General features: G+C 38.5%; 1 protein-coding gene across 3 annotated transcripts in view; it reads right to left on the bottom strand.

The window, feature by feature from the left end:
• The window catches only part of reps2 (RALBP1 associated Eps domain containing 2), a 29221-nt gene that overhangs the window by 14427 nt on the left and 1142 nt on the right, over positions 1-13652 (bottom strand). For all 3 annotated transcript variants that reach the window (XM_024279324.1, XM_036211404.1, XM_036211405.1), the window contains exons 2-5: positions 10185-10607; positions 2197-2320; positions 1357-1523; positions 67-175 (exon numbers count right to left, since the gene is read on the bottom strand). In XM_024279324.1, the coding sequence (XP_024135092.1) occupies positions 67-175; positions 1357-1523; positions 2197-2320; positions 10185-10385 (601 nt within the window). In that variant the 5' untranslated portion in view covers positions 10386-10607. The remainder of the gene's footprint in view (positions 1-66; positions 176-1356; positions 1524-2196; positions 2321-10184; positions 10608-13652) is intronic.

The following is a 13652-nucleotide window of genomic DNA, read 5'->3' as shown; positions in this document are numbered from 1 at the left end:
CCTTTTGAAATCATTTTCAGATAGAGTAAACCTCCAGACAAGGGAGAATATTTCAAGCAGTTTTACGGATTTGTGCTTCAACTCCATTTCTCTGCTTGGCGTGCGCGTAGCTGCGGTAGGTGAGGGGGGAGCGAGGCGGGGAGCTGCACGGTGATCGAGGAGGGGACCAGGGCTCCTTCAAACACAGAGGAACAACACTATTTATTTTATTGCTGTGAAATCATATGCATGCATTCATCCAAAATCATATTTACAAGCAGTAATAGTGACTACACATCAACTTCACGCCTTTATTTTGAAATTCTGACTGATGCAGAATTGCTTGACATTAAGGTTTGTTTGTCATCATGTTATTGCTGAGTCATCCCTGCCTGGAGGACTTCAGCTGAAACTGATCTTACTGCGACTAATCAATTCTTCCAGCTGAAAAAACAGCAGATGTAAAACATAGGGGGCATTTTGTCTGTCATCTTGTCCTTACACAGTCAGGAAATTACTGCTGCAAATGAAACCGGGACAAAAGGGCCAAAAGAAAAACCTACAGGTCAGACGCCAATCTATGGTCAGATGCTGTAGCACTCATAAAAACAGTTGGGGAGCCTTAAATATTCCAATTAATAACTGAAAAAACGAGAAAGGAAAAGAAGAAAACCCTTTTTATTAAGAGAAATAACCAAATATGACTATTTCCTTCTAACTGGGAAGCATGGAGGTGGGAGATAATGGTTTGGGCTTTGAGCAATTAACTTAATCATAAAAGAAGCCCACATAGTAGTGTCAGCAGAAAATCTTAAAAATAGAATAAAATAAATAAAAATAATAATATAAATATAAAAGCACAGTTTAAAGGGTAACCAAACAGGGAAGTTTGAGGCTGACTCCGCCCACAGCCAAAATGTGAAAATCCAGTCAGAGGGGCGGGGCTTGGGGAACAGGACTGTTATCAATACTGGAGCTGCAGATCATGATGTGGAACTTTGTGGGACTTGAATGGTTTGACCAATCACGAAATGTAAATATAATACATTGATTCAGCCTGTAGGGGGCAGCACACAGACGGTTTTTGACTATTAGAATGAAAAAAGTTGATTTTAATTTGTCAAAAATGGGGCAACAGACAGCACTTCTAGAGTCCCATTTATAGAGGTAAACAGTTAAAAAAAACTCTTTAATGTGTATTATTGGTTCATCACAAGTGTTTTTGCCAAATTGTTGAGTTTTTTTTAACCAAAAAAGATGGTTTTTAAAGTAATGTTATCAACCAGAATGCATTTTTGTAAATCTCTACATAAGTAACGTTGGTCAAAATGAGGTTTATGTAGCGAAGGGATCGTTATTTGTTAGTGCATGTGTCACCTTCCTGTCTGGATTGGCCTCCAGGTGTCTGAAGGAGCTCCTGTCTGCAGGGCTCCAGGTCGCAGCCGCAGTGGTGGAGCCACACTGAGGTTCTACTCCTGCAGGAGGTGCTGGGTATCGCATCTCTGACTCGGCCTTCAAGCCAACAAATCTGGGCAGAGGTAGACCTGAGGACACAAATACAAAAAAACACTTAAATCCCACTCTGATCATCTTTTGATCTATTTTCAAAGTGTTTCCAATAATCTTTTAATTATAATTATGCCATTTTTTGCCCAAATTAAAAAAGCTGGAGTAAGCTCATCCCCACTTCCCATCATGCCTTTGTCTACACACTTCTGCTAGCTTCTCACAACCCCAAAATCACATAACTTGTGCTAAAAAAAAATGGCGAGCAATATCAAAGCAGCCGTACAGTTTTGATCAAGATTAAAGTCAAATAATTAAATCAAAGACGTTCATGGATCTATTTGCCTGCAAATGGATGCATCAAAATATGCTACAAGAACATGCTAAAAAAATACTGATAAGTGAAAATGTGTTTTTTTTTCTGAATGAATTAATCAGAATGAAAGCGTTGAGTGCAAACAGTAGAGAAGGAGAACCTCTGATCCACTAATAATCCATCCAGCTATGTGCTGCTTAGGGGGGGTGGGGGCAGCAGATTTTCACTTTGGTGGGGGTGAAGCTGATTGTGCACTCCTCTAATGAGGGCAAACCCACTTAGCCATTTCGACTCCCCCCTCCTTCATCCAGATTAGACCAAATCCAGTCGTGTTCTGTAATCTCCTGATCCCCGTTGCTCTCAGAAGACGCCTGCACTTTGACCAGCTGACTTACTCGCCGTGACGCTCTCCAGGCGGACGGGGAGGCCGGACTGGGCCGCCGCGAGCAGCTTCAGCGCCACGTAGAACTGGGCGGTACCAAAGTAGCCCAGGTGTTTGGCTCCGCACACCTCTGTCACCTGAAAAGACAACGGCAGCTGAAGCTAAAGCTTTAGAGCTAAACATTTCCCACAAGGAGCAGAGAAAATAAGTCTTTTATAGTCTGATTTAGATCCTGATTTGTCCAAAATGATGAATTCTACTAACAAAAGAAAGGCAGGAAAACCGTATGTGGGGGATAAGCAGTGAAGGCGCATCAGCTGATCCTGCTCTTCATTAAAAGTACGATGAATCCTTTAAAGAAGATTAGCGTTATCTGGGACGCTCCGACACAAAAGGGTTTCATCAAAACAACATTCACAGTTATTGTATCTTTATGTGATTATCTTGGAATGTTACTCAGACTTTCCCAGTTTGTCTCAAACTTAGTTTCACATTTTTGACCAAATAACATAAATTACAGTTCATGTCTTGGTGAAATTAAACTTTTCATCACCAAACTTTGCCCCGCCCACTTCCCTATCATCAAACGGGAGCTGGGAACAGGCTCTCTCTCCGTGACGGTTCACGTTCAGTGGAATACGTGTGAGTCCTGAGGGCGTTTTCAAGCCACATCCTGGGGAAGGTCACCACAAAATAAACGCTCAAATCTCTTCAAAGAGGTGGAACCAAATGAAAGGCCTGGTTCTGTCAAATGTTGATAAGGAACAGTGAGTTTCTGCAAGTTTGAAGGTCCATAACCAGATGAGAGGGTTAAGAAAACCGGGTTTTCTACGAGATTTCCTCCAAACTGGTTCATGTGTTTCACCTCATCTGTATCTAATTGAGTTAACAGAGTCTAAATGTTTTATAAAAAATGTATTTTCTGTTTCTTAAAGGGCTTTTATCGTGAAAAAAATCAACTTTTTAAAGCTTTTAGGTGTATTGTAATGTTAGTTCCCCAAGAAAAACAACCCTAAAGTGGTATTTTGATCCATCCATCCATCTCTGAACATTCCCCTGCACTCTGAGCACCAGCTCCTCCCAAAAAACGAGCAGGTTCTCACGTTCTTACGTATGAACGTGGGTGAACAGCCCCTTCCAGGAAGAGTGCGCTGCCCCCTCCACCCCAGGCTAACACACAAACACACACACACTTCCTCCACAGATCTACCAGTGACTGACAAAACGCTTCATTTATCATCAACTCTGAAAAGAAGTGACAATAACAACGGCATGTTGTGAAGTCGGCTTTAGGTTGACATCATGAGATGGGTGGAGCCCACAAGGAGCAAAAGTCGGAGCCTCAGAGATCAAGTCGTCTTACTTTTCTTTAGGAAAAGAAAATAACTTTTTTCATTAAAAAATTGTTCTTTATTGTTCCAAAGGTAATATATGATCATATCTACAGATAAATTCTGAAAGGCTCAGAATAGAAAAATATAGACCATTTATTAAAACATAGATTTCTGATTTCCTAAAATTAAGCTCTGAGAAAAATAAAAAACATTAAAAAAAAGAATGACATTTGGATGTTTGTTGAAAACTATTTTGATTATTTTTGTTTGTTTGCTTTCTTCCTTTTTATAAAGGTAATTATGTTCCAAACAAACTTAAATCACACGAAAAACTGAATGTGAAGTTGTTTAAAAAAAAATAGAACATGTGAGAGCTGAAAAGAAATTTGTGTGGAAAATAATGTGGGAACTTGACTGACAAAAATCTTAACTTGTGTGTAAAAATGTTATAATGTGAAGAAAAAACACGATTTAATATGAGGTTTCGGGGAAACGTGTTGAAAAAAATCTTAAATTGTAGGTTTGATTTTCTCCTGCTGAAGAGTTTCATACAAACACTTTAGGAGTCTCTTCTGACTTTTGCCACACCTCCTGCGAAACATTTGTGCCAAAACTAACTTGTGCCAGAGTGTGGGGAGGAGGAAATCAACCAATCAGAGGACAGCAGATCAAGACAGACGTGTCTTTCTGAACCGTTTCTCAGCAATGGTGCACCAAGCTGGGATAAGTCACTATTCGAAGTACAATTTTGACACTTCCCTTCCTTGTTTTTTGTAGTAAACACTGGTAAATTACAGCCCCCTCACACCCATATTTTTGTATATTTTCTATATCACAAAAAGTTCTTTTTCAAACAACTTTTTTTTCATCTGTTCTTGATTCATGACTATTTGAATAAAGACAAACTTAATATAATGAATATGAATTATTTTATGAATAACTTCCATCATCAGAAAAATTTTAAAAACACCAAAAACACACATTTCATCAAAGTAGATTTTTTAAATGATCTCAGAATATCATCAGATATTTGGTGTGTTTGTAAACAGACTCTCTGAGTTTAGCATGAACTGACATGTATATGAATTTTGTTTCTGGGTGGCTGAGGGCTGAACCCCCCCCTTCCACTTTTATGAAGAAGACTACGGCACCACATGATCAGCCTGCAAAGGTCAGCCTTTAATGAAGGCGGTGAAGAGAGACGGAGGATGAGATCATTCAGAAACAGCGCAGCAGAACTTGAAGAACCGGTCCGACCTCTGAGCCAAAGCTGTTCCAGGAGGAGTGAACAGCCTGGAGCATTTAGCAGGACGACACCATCGAAACTATAGTATCTTCATGACTTCTGTTGGTCTGATTCCACAGCAGAATGTAATAAAGTGAAGTGACTCTGAGACTCCAAAACTAAACGTGGTTTACCTTTTAGTTTGAAGGTTCTAGAGCTGTCAAAAAAAAAATTTACCCCCTAAATCATTGTCTGCAGCCTAAAGCTCCAGATCCACATGAGGCTCTTTTATCTCTCCACGGTGACTCCTTGGCCAAACATAAAATAAGTTGACCGACCGTCTGACTCAGCAGATCCCCCTAACCAAAACTACCTAAAGAAAACAAATCATCAAAGCCTGCAAACTAAGACTACCAAACCCCAAACTAAAATAACAAAACCCAGCAGTGTAAGACTGCTGAGGACAAACAGGGAAAAAAAGAACAAAAAAAAAACAAATACAAAAAAAATAAAATACTTTTTTTTTTTAAAGTAAGGATTACTTACGGTAATTAGCATTTATTAAATTTAGATTACTTAAACGTATAAATTGATGCTGAGGTGCACAGAGATGATAAACTATGTAGGTTTTTACATTCCTGTTGACCTGAAGACGTTTTGCTGCCCAACTCTACCTCCAGAATGAACAGATTTTACATGAAGAGGAAAAATTTGGTAAAAAGTTTAATCTTTTGTGAGTTAAAAGCACATATTATGTTGTGCTGCACAACATTGGTTAAAAAAAAAAAAATCACATTTTGAGAGATGCTCTTTTTACATTTTTATTTTGTTTCTCCTTCACAATCTGCTGAAATTATGTTGATCTTGTTAACGGTTTAAAGTTACAGTATGTTAAAGATTTTGTGTTTCCACCGACGACGCGTCAGGTGTTAAAGGGTTAAAAAACTTGTGCATTTTCAAACTCTACTCACTAGAGGGCGGTACTGTTTGTTTAGCACACAATGAAGGGAACTGGCTAGTCTTATTTATCCTTTATTCCATCCAACCCGTTTCCAAACCAGAGTCTGTGTCACAGGGCTGCTGGAGCCTATCCTTACCCTTTGTTTATCCTGTACCAACAACCACCTGCACCTCCTCACCACACTATGTTTACTCTGTAGACCTGTTCCAACGTTATCCTGTTTCCTTTCCTTCAGTTTCCTGCTCAGGGATATTTTTGCTGCACAATACTTATGAGATCTTTTATGTGTCTGGATGATTGTAAAAGCTCCTAAAACAACAAAGCAGTCCCACACCATTGCACTACCACCACTGTGTTCAACTGCTGCTATTTTACTGAAGTGCTGTTGAGAATGGCTGCCACCGCCATGTAAATCGGGTTTGGTTTGAATGCACCTTTACCCTACAGCCCCTCACACCCCCAACCTAACATTACCGGAAGAACAAAAATGGCGAGCGATATCGTCTAGAAGTGGATGCATCAGAATGGAGCGGAGCATGAAAGCTTGACGGTTGTTGCTTCTACGTCACGCCTACAGGGATTCCCAAATGTTTTTTTTTTTCTGCTCCTGATTCACGATTTGAATAAAGAAATACTCTGAAAACATTTTTTTAGCTACATTTTCTTGATACATGTCCTACATAATCAGAAAAATGCTACAAGAACATGTAAAAAACACAATTTTCATCAGACTGGGTCTTTAATGAATGCACATTAAAGACCCACTCCAGTGAAAATTGTGTTTTTGATGTACTCTGATGTAGTCTTTTTTTCATTACTGAGTATAAATATTAAAGAATTTAAGCTTAAACTTGCATTTCTGAGCACTTCTTTGTTCAAAATGTTGTGAATCAGGGGCAGATGAAAAAATACAGTTGAAAAGCTTGTATGATGCAGCAAGTGAAATGGGCGGGTCAGAATCAGTCATGGTGTAAGATGAAATAAAACCAATGATCAAAATGATTTCTCCCTATACGAGCATGTATAACCCACATAAAGAGGATGGTGTGATTTATAATTGATGCAAAAGCCAATGAATGTTTGGAATTTTATCTGAAGTTCCAACACAAGCAGCCAAAGAACAGAGTTTCCACATTGATACGATAGTCTAAATCTGGAGCAAACTGATCAATACTTGTGTTGCAGAAAGAGGAGAGAGAGGAGGGTGCACAGTCTTAATTCTGTTGTGTAATCGTTGTTGTTGAGAAGTAAACAGATCCATCGATACTTAGAAGGTCAAAGGCCACAAACCATGTGAACATAGAAGACGGCTGTCGGAATTCCCTAAAAAAATTATATAGTGTAGTGGATTTTAAAAGTTATTTAGACACCATGCTCACTACTTTCTATATTATTAAAAAGCAAATATGACATCACCGATTTCTCGAGGTAAAAACGTAAGATGTACGAACATTTAACGAAGACTATTTATGAATCCATTGTGATTTGATGATGAAAACGTGGATGATTTATTTAAAAAATCCTTTAAAAACAATTTTATCAACTGAAAAATTGTTAAAACGCAATGCATTGTGGTCTATATTCCCCATCCTAGTGAACATCGATGCTCACTGGTTTTTATCAGAGGCTTCTGGGAACTTTTAGAGCACTGGGTTTTGTAATTATAGATTCAGACTGTCAAATAGTGAACCCACTATATAGGTGAGCAACAGAATACAGTGATTCTCCAGCTCATTTCCAGCACATAAAAACTCTATCACACTTTCAGCGATTTTTAAGAATCTTGGTATCAAAACGTTCAGCTCGTTCAGGACATTACTGCTTGTACTTTTGTGGTATTCATAAACTTTATAGTTATGGAAATACTGACGAAAATATGCCCCATAGGAAATGAATGAGAAACTCTTCAAATTTCAAAATTTTAAGTAGATTAGCAACAAACCTTTTAATATATTCATGAGCTTTGTTTTCATATTTTATTTTTAAAAAAATTTGGAGTTTAGCTAATATTTTAGCAACATGCTAACATTTCCGGCTAATTTGTTACATACTGGGGTTTTATAGGCAAATTTAGAGTTTAGCTTCTATTTAACAACAGGCTAATATTTTTGACTAATTTAGTTTACTGAGGAATTTTAGGAAATGTTGGAGTTTAGCTCATATTTAAGCGATGTGCTAGCTTTTGGGGCTAATTTGGAGTTAGCTAGTATTTAGGCAATGTGCTAGCTTTTGGGGGCTAATTTGGAGTTTAGCTCATTTTTAAGCAACACGCTAAATAATTTTACAAAATTGGCATGTATTAGGGATTTTTTAAGCAATTTTACTACAAAATTTTCAGAACTCTTCAGCACTCTTTCACAAAATTTCCAATCTTTTAGGAAATTTAACATTTTGCAAATAGCTTTTGCATTTTCAGCAAATCCCTACATCACTTACAGTAAATTGCATCACCATTTTCAGCAAAAAGTTTCAGCGACTACCTTCAGCAAAGTGCACTCTAGCTTTATTGCAGATAATGCAAATTTTCTAGTTGTCTTTGCATTAAGAGTCTGAAGGAAGCTGCTCACAGGGTTAGTATGACGTCTCATTAGCGGAACATGAAACTTCCAACATATTGGTACCTGAACAGTGAACACACCTGTGAACTGGGCCTGCTGTGGCTGATAAATGCTGCCAGGGAACGTTTGCTTAGTTGGTGAGAAAATAATCTGAGTCAACAGAGCAGAAGTCTGCATGTGACTGATTACACTGCAGCAGCAGGAAGTGCTTTTGTGCTCATCGGCTGTAAACAGCTTAGAAAAGAGATCTCTCCTCAGTAACTCCAGTCGTTCATGCGTGAGACGGATAATGTGCTGTTTGGAAAAACGTTCAGAAAGTATTTACGGTAAAACATCAGTGTGTAGTGGCAACAGCAGGCACACAGAGGAAACAGACGCGTGAGACACGGCGACCCACTGAGTCCAGGAGTGATCCTGCAGGCATCCTGCAGCAGAGCTGAGCTCAGCTTTAGAGGGCTGAGTGTCAGTCAGTGCCGCGCGTCAGGGCACAGATCCAGGCCGGACAGGAAGGAAACTTCCTGACACCCACACAGACACACAATGGCTGCCTCTGCCGGGTGGCAGTCCCCCGGGGACAGAGAGAGAGGCGTGAGCCCAGCCACAAAACACGTTTGTCTGTTCTTGTGATGCATCAGCAGGATTCAGGACTCCAGTATGAAGCATGTCTGGGATGAAAACAACTTTTGAAGGTCTTTGATCATCTTTTGATCTTTTTGAAAGGTTTGCAAGTAGTCTTTTAACCCTTTAACACCTGAGGCGTCGCCGGTGATGCTTAAACACAAATGTAACTCTTGAACCGTTTACGATCAACGTCATTCCAGTAGACTTTGAAGGAGAAAAACAGCTTGTTCCTTCAAAATCTGCTGGAATCGTGTTAACGATTCCAAAGTTACAGTAAATCAAAGAACAAAAACCCTGGAGCTCCAAGGCTAAAAGGTTAATACTTAAAAACAGTTTTGTTTTTGTTTAAGTTCTGTTTTTTGTAGCGCAGCAGCAGTTCAGTAGAAATTTGCTTGTAATTTGTGGGCGGGACAGTTGGAGTAAGCCTGCCCCTACTTCCCATCATCTGCTTGTTTACACTCCTTCTCACTAGCTTACAACCCCTCTCAAACCTCCAACTTAGCATTAGCGGTACAACAAAAAGCCATACAGTTTTGATCCAGCTTCCAGCTCAAAGATGCAAGTGGATGATTCAGAATGGGGCGGAGCAAGGGGCTTATGGTTCGCCCATCGTATTTTCTACATCACAAATGGCCTTTTTTTTAAATGTCTTTTTTTCAAGTGTTTCTGATTTATGATTTGAATGAAGAAATGCATTTTTAAGCTTAGCTTTCTTTAAATATGTCACAAAATGCCACAAGAACGTCATATAAACACAATTTTCTTAGAAGTGGGTTTTTAAATATTCATAAAACTGCCTAAACTTTACAGATTGCTTATAATAAAAGACTGAATGAAGCTTCTAATATTCATAGTAGTATGAATGTGTGCATAAATGGAGCTTTCAATCCCAGAGAAACACTAACGCTTCATATTTGAGTAGTTGAAATGTCTTACTGACACTTTGGATCAATGACTGCAATAATAAAGTGCAAAATATGAGTTTTATTCCTTCTATGAGAGCTAATAATCTAAAAAAAATAACCACATGTCACCTTAACATGACAGGCCTTTTAGGGGTTGAAAGACTGTGAAATTAGAATAACATTTAGGCCTTATGGGGTAAAGAGGAACTCTGCAGTCCTGAATCAGACTTTGCTTTATCACACTTTTATAGTCTAACTTTAACCAAATAAGGCGGTTTGTCTTCTGATGAGCAGCTGACTGTCATAACCAGTGCGCTCCTGCACGCACAGCCCTCACAATAGAAGCTTAACGGGTGTGAGGCGGGCGCAGCACCTCCTGATGACCCACAGCACTCACTTTATGCAGGGCTTCCGCCGGCAGCTGAGACGCCTTCAGCAGCTCTGCCACTTTGCTGGACGACAGCTTCCCAGAGGCGTCAGCTTGGCACAGACCGTGGAGACCTGAGAAATACATCTGCTCGTGTTCGCTCAGGGAGATGAAACTGGCCCCGGACGCCGCCGCCGCCGCCGCCACTGCCGCACCGGATTCCTGATCCATCCCTGTGCTGGCGCATGGAGGATCCGAGCCTCTGGAGACGCGCTGCAGCCCAGACGGATCAATACATCCCGCTGCCGCTCCTGTTTCAGCTGCCGAAGGACGCTGGGAGCGGGTTTGGCAGCCGACGAGCCTCCCTCCTCCTCCAGGAGCAGACAGACAGCCCGCGCGCTGCGTCCACTCCCACCGTCTTTTGTGATTGATTGTAGCAATACCGCTGCGCGCCTGCAGAGGGCGACAAAGCGCAACGTGAGAGCCTCTGCAATGCTTTTCTGCTCATACGTCATTGTCAAAGTAATGTTACTCAGATATAAGCTAAAAATGCTAAGCCAAAAAGTTTCAGGTAAAATTAAATAAATTGCTAGAGAAAAAAAATAATTAATTAAAACATTTTATTTCTAGTAAAAGAAAAGAAATGATGGAATTAGGTTAAAAAAAGTTCAAACATACTTTTTAAAACATTTCAAACTTATGCTGTCTGGTAAACATTAAGCAATTAATGATATTCAGTTTTTGTTTTCAAAAAATTGTGTTTTTCTGCTACACACAAATACGCTATAGACATTGTAGGCTCTTTCTCTGAGATCTCATTGTGGTTTAATGCACTCATGTTTTTTTTAGTTGAGACTGAAATATGCTGGCAAATACATCTGCCAAAACCTTTATGCTATAAGCAGCTTCTGATATTTACATTTTATGGTATTTATCTGTTATGCTAATGTTGTGCATGCCTAAAAGAAAAGTTAAATCATGTCTCAACACTGCCGTCACTGGGTAAAAGTACTGTTTTTTTCTGCATAAATCTGATCAATTAAGGAACAGTTTTCACCAAAATTACTTAAAGATCCACTCTTATGAAAAATAGTGGTTTTAATATTTTTAACATATATATTTTTTCTGATGGAGGCTATTTGTAAGCTCAAATTCGAATTTCTGAGTATTTCTTTATTCAAATTGTTGTGAATCAGGAGCAAATGAAAAAAAGTGTTCGGAAAACGTTTGTAGGTGTGACATACAGTAGAAGCTAGAACAGTAAGCCACAAGCTCCATGAGCGTCTTTGTTTACCTCGTCTGAGCTTACATCTGGATCAAAACTGTACGACTGAGATCTGATATTTTCGTCATATTTGTCGCACTGGTAATGTTAGGTTGGGGTTGTGAGGAGCAGTAAGCTAGTAGGAGAGAACATAAACACAAGGAGGATGGGAAATAACGGGAAGCTTAATCTGTGCCAACAGCCCCGCCCACAACTCAGGCGTATCTCTAATGAACTACTGCCGCTCTGCAGAAACTATGTCCTAGAAAACAACATTTGATTTTGGCTAAAAAGGGCAAAATCATATTTTTGACATCATCTGATAATAAGTATCAAAAAAGGATTGGGCTGAAGCGTCATGCTTATCAAAGCCCATACAAATGATACAATTTACACAGAAACAAAACTTGTTTAATATCAAGTTTGCAAATATTCCACAAACATTAAACATCTAAATATTTAACCAGCTACATATTCATTTATATGCAAACATACTGTATTATGCATATACACAGATACACATGCAAAAATACATATATGTTTACTAATACAAAATTACATTTCTCTAGTTTGGACCAACTGTTTTACATTTTAACAGTAACCTAAATCTTTTATCAGTATAAATCATTTTAATATCTTTATCCAAAGAATTCTGAAGGACATCTCCATTTTACATTTGTTTTTGCTCTGCAGGATTCAAACATAAATTATGCAAAGTATGAGATTGACCAGATCTGAGTGATTAAACTCGAGGTTTTCATCACCTAAAAGCCAGAATCGTCAAGAAGAGGAGAAAAAATACTTCAAACTATCACTGAAAAAAGTGAAATGGATCGATAAACAAAAGTTGTGTCATTTTTAAAAATTTAAAATTATTAGTTTATAGCAAATTAAATTTTTGAATGTTTAAGGTCTTACATTTACTTTAATTTTCCAATTGTTAACACGATCAACGTCATTCCAGTAGATTTTAAAGGAGAAAAGCGGCTCATCGAGCCGCTTTTCTCCTTTAAAATCTACTGGAATTGCGTTGATTGTGTTAACGGTTGAAAATTTACAGTATGTCAAAGATTTTGTGTTAAAGTGTCACCGACAACGCCTCAGGCTTAAAGGTCTTTTCAGTGTATTTCTAATGATTCTAGAAAAAATATGCTTTTAAATCAAAAACTGCACATTTTAAAGCTATCCGAGTAGTTTCCGACGTACTCTTATGTTTGTGCAACGCAAGAAGTATTTTCAGACCTCATTAACTTTAAGCGACATTTCAAGCTCCTCCCTAACCTCATCTGATATATTTAATGTGTTTGACCTGTTTCAGATTTAGAGCTACAGTAGTCTTTACATAAAATTAAAAAAAAAGAAAATATCTTTCAAGCACACTGTAATGATTGTAGCAGTGTGTGTATTTGTGGGAGAAAAGCCCTCTGCTGCACAAACGCCTCCATGAACGGATGAACACAGATTATATTAGAGTGGTCACAAGGCAAGAAACCTTAAAGTGGCAGGCCGTGGTTTGTGACCCAAAGAGGAAGACTCGAAAACATCAGTCGTTATAAAAACTGAATTTTACTGCCGCTGTGTAAAATCTTCATTTGGTGGAAAGGAGCAAAGAGCAGTTTTATGCTGCAGTTGGGTCATCCATTCATGTGTGTGCACTTTTGGGTGTTGTCCGTCCATTTAATGGAAAAACACTTGTTGGATTCAAAGATGTTGACTGTTTTGCACCGTTTAGCTCTGATCCCATCGTGGAAATGAGACTAAAAGTACAGACAGTTCCACCCGTCCTCTCTGCTTCATAAACCTGCTGACACTGAGAACATTGTTCAGACATCAGGAAAAACATTCTAGAGTAGTGTCAAAGGTGATTCTATCCGGCCCTCCAGATCATTTTATTTTATTGTTTTAATGGCCCGATGTTATCTTGTACTTCTAACTTTCTAACTTGTATAATTTACAATAAATATGTTTTTATGGAGTTATTTAAGGTTTAAGTTTATTTTTCCTGAAGAAATATTCCTGCCTTTTTATTATTTATATTTATGTTTAAAAGTTGCTGTTTTAAAAATTGGCATTCTGTTTGCTTTTTGGCTTATTTTGGCTTTTTTTTTAAAGTTTTGTAGGCTATTTTGGAGTTTAGCTAATATTTCAGCTATGCTTGCTGTTTTGGATAATTTAGGCTTTTTAAAATTTTTTAGGCTATTTTTGAGTTAGGTTCATATTTACATATTTACTTT

This window comes from Oryzias melastigma, linkage group LG4 (assembly GCF_002922805.2).
Source record: "Oryzias melastigma strain HK-1 linkage group LG4, ASM292280v2, whole genome shotgun sequence".
Classification (NCBI taxonomy): Eukaryota; Metazoa; Chordata; class Actinopteri; order Beloniformes; family Adrianichthyidae; genus Oryzias; species Oryzias melastigma.
The sequence above is the reverse complement of the archived record's forward strand: the minus strand, read 5'-3'. Positions and strand labels throughout refer to the sequence as shown.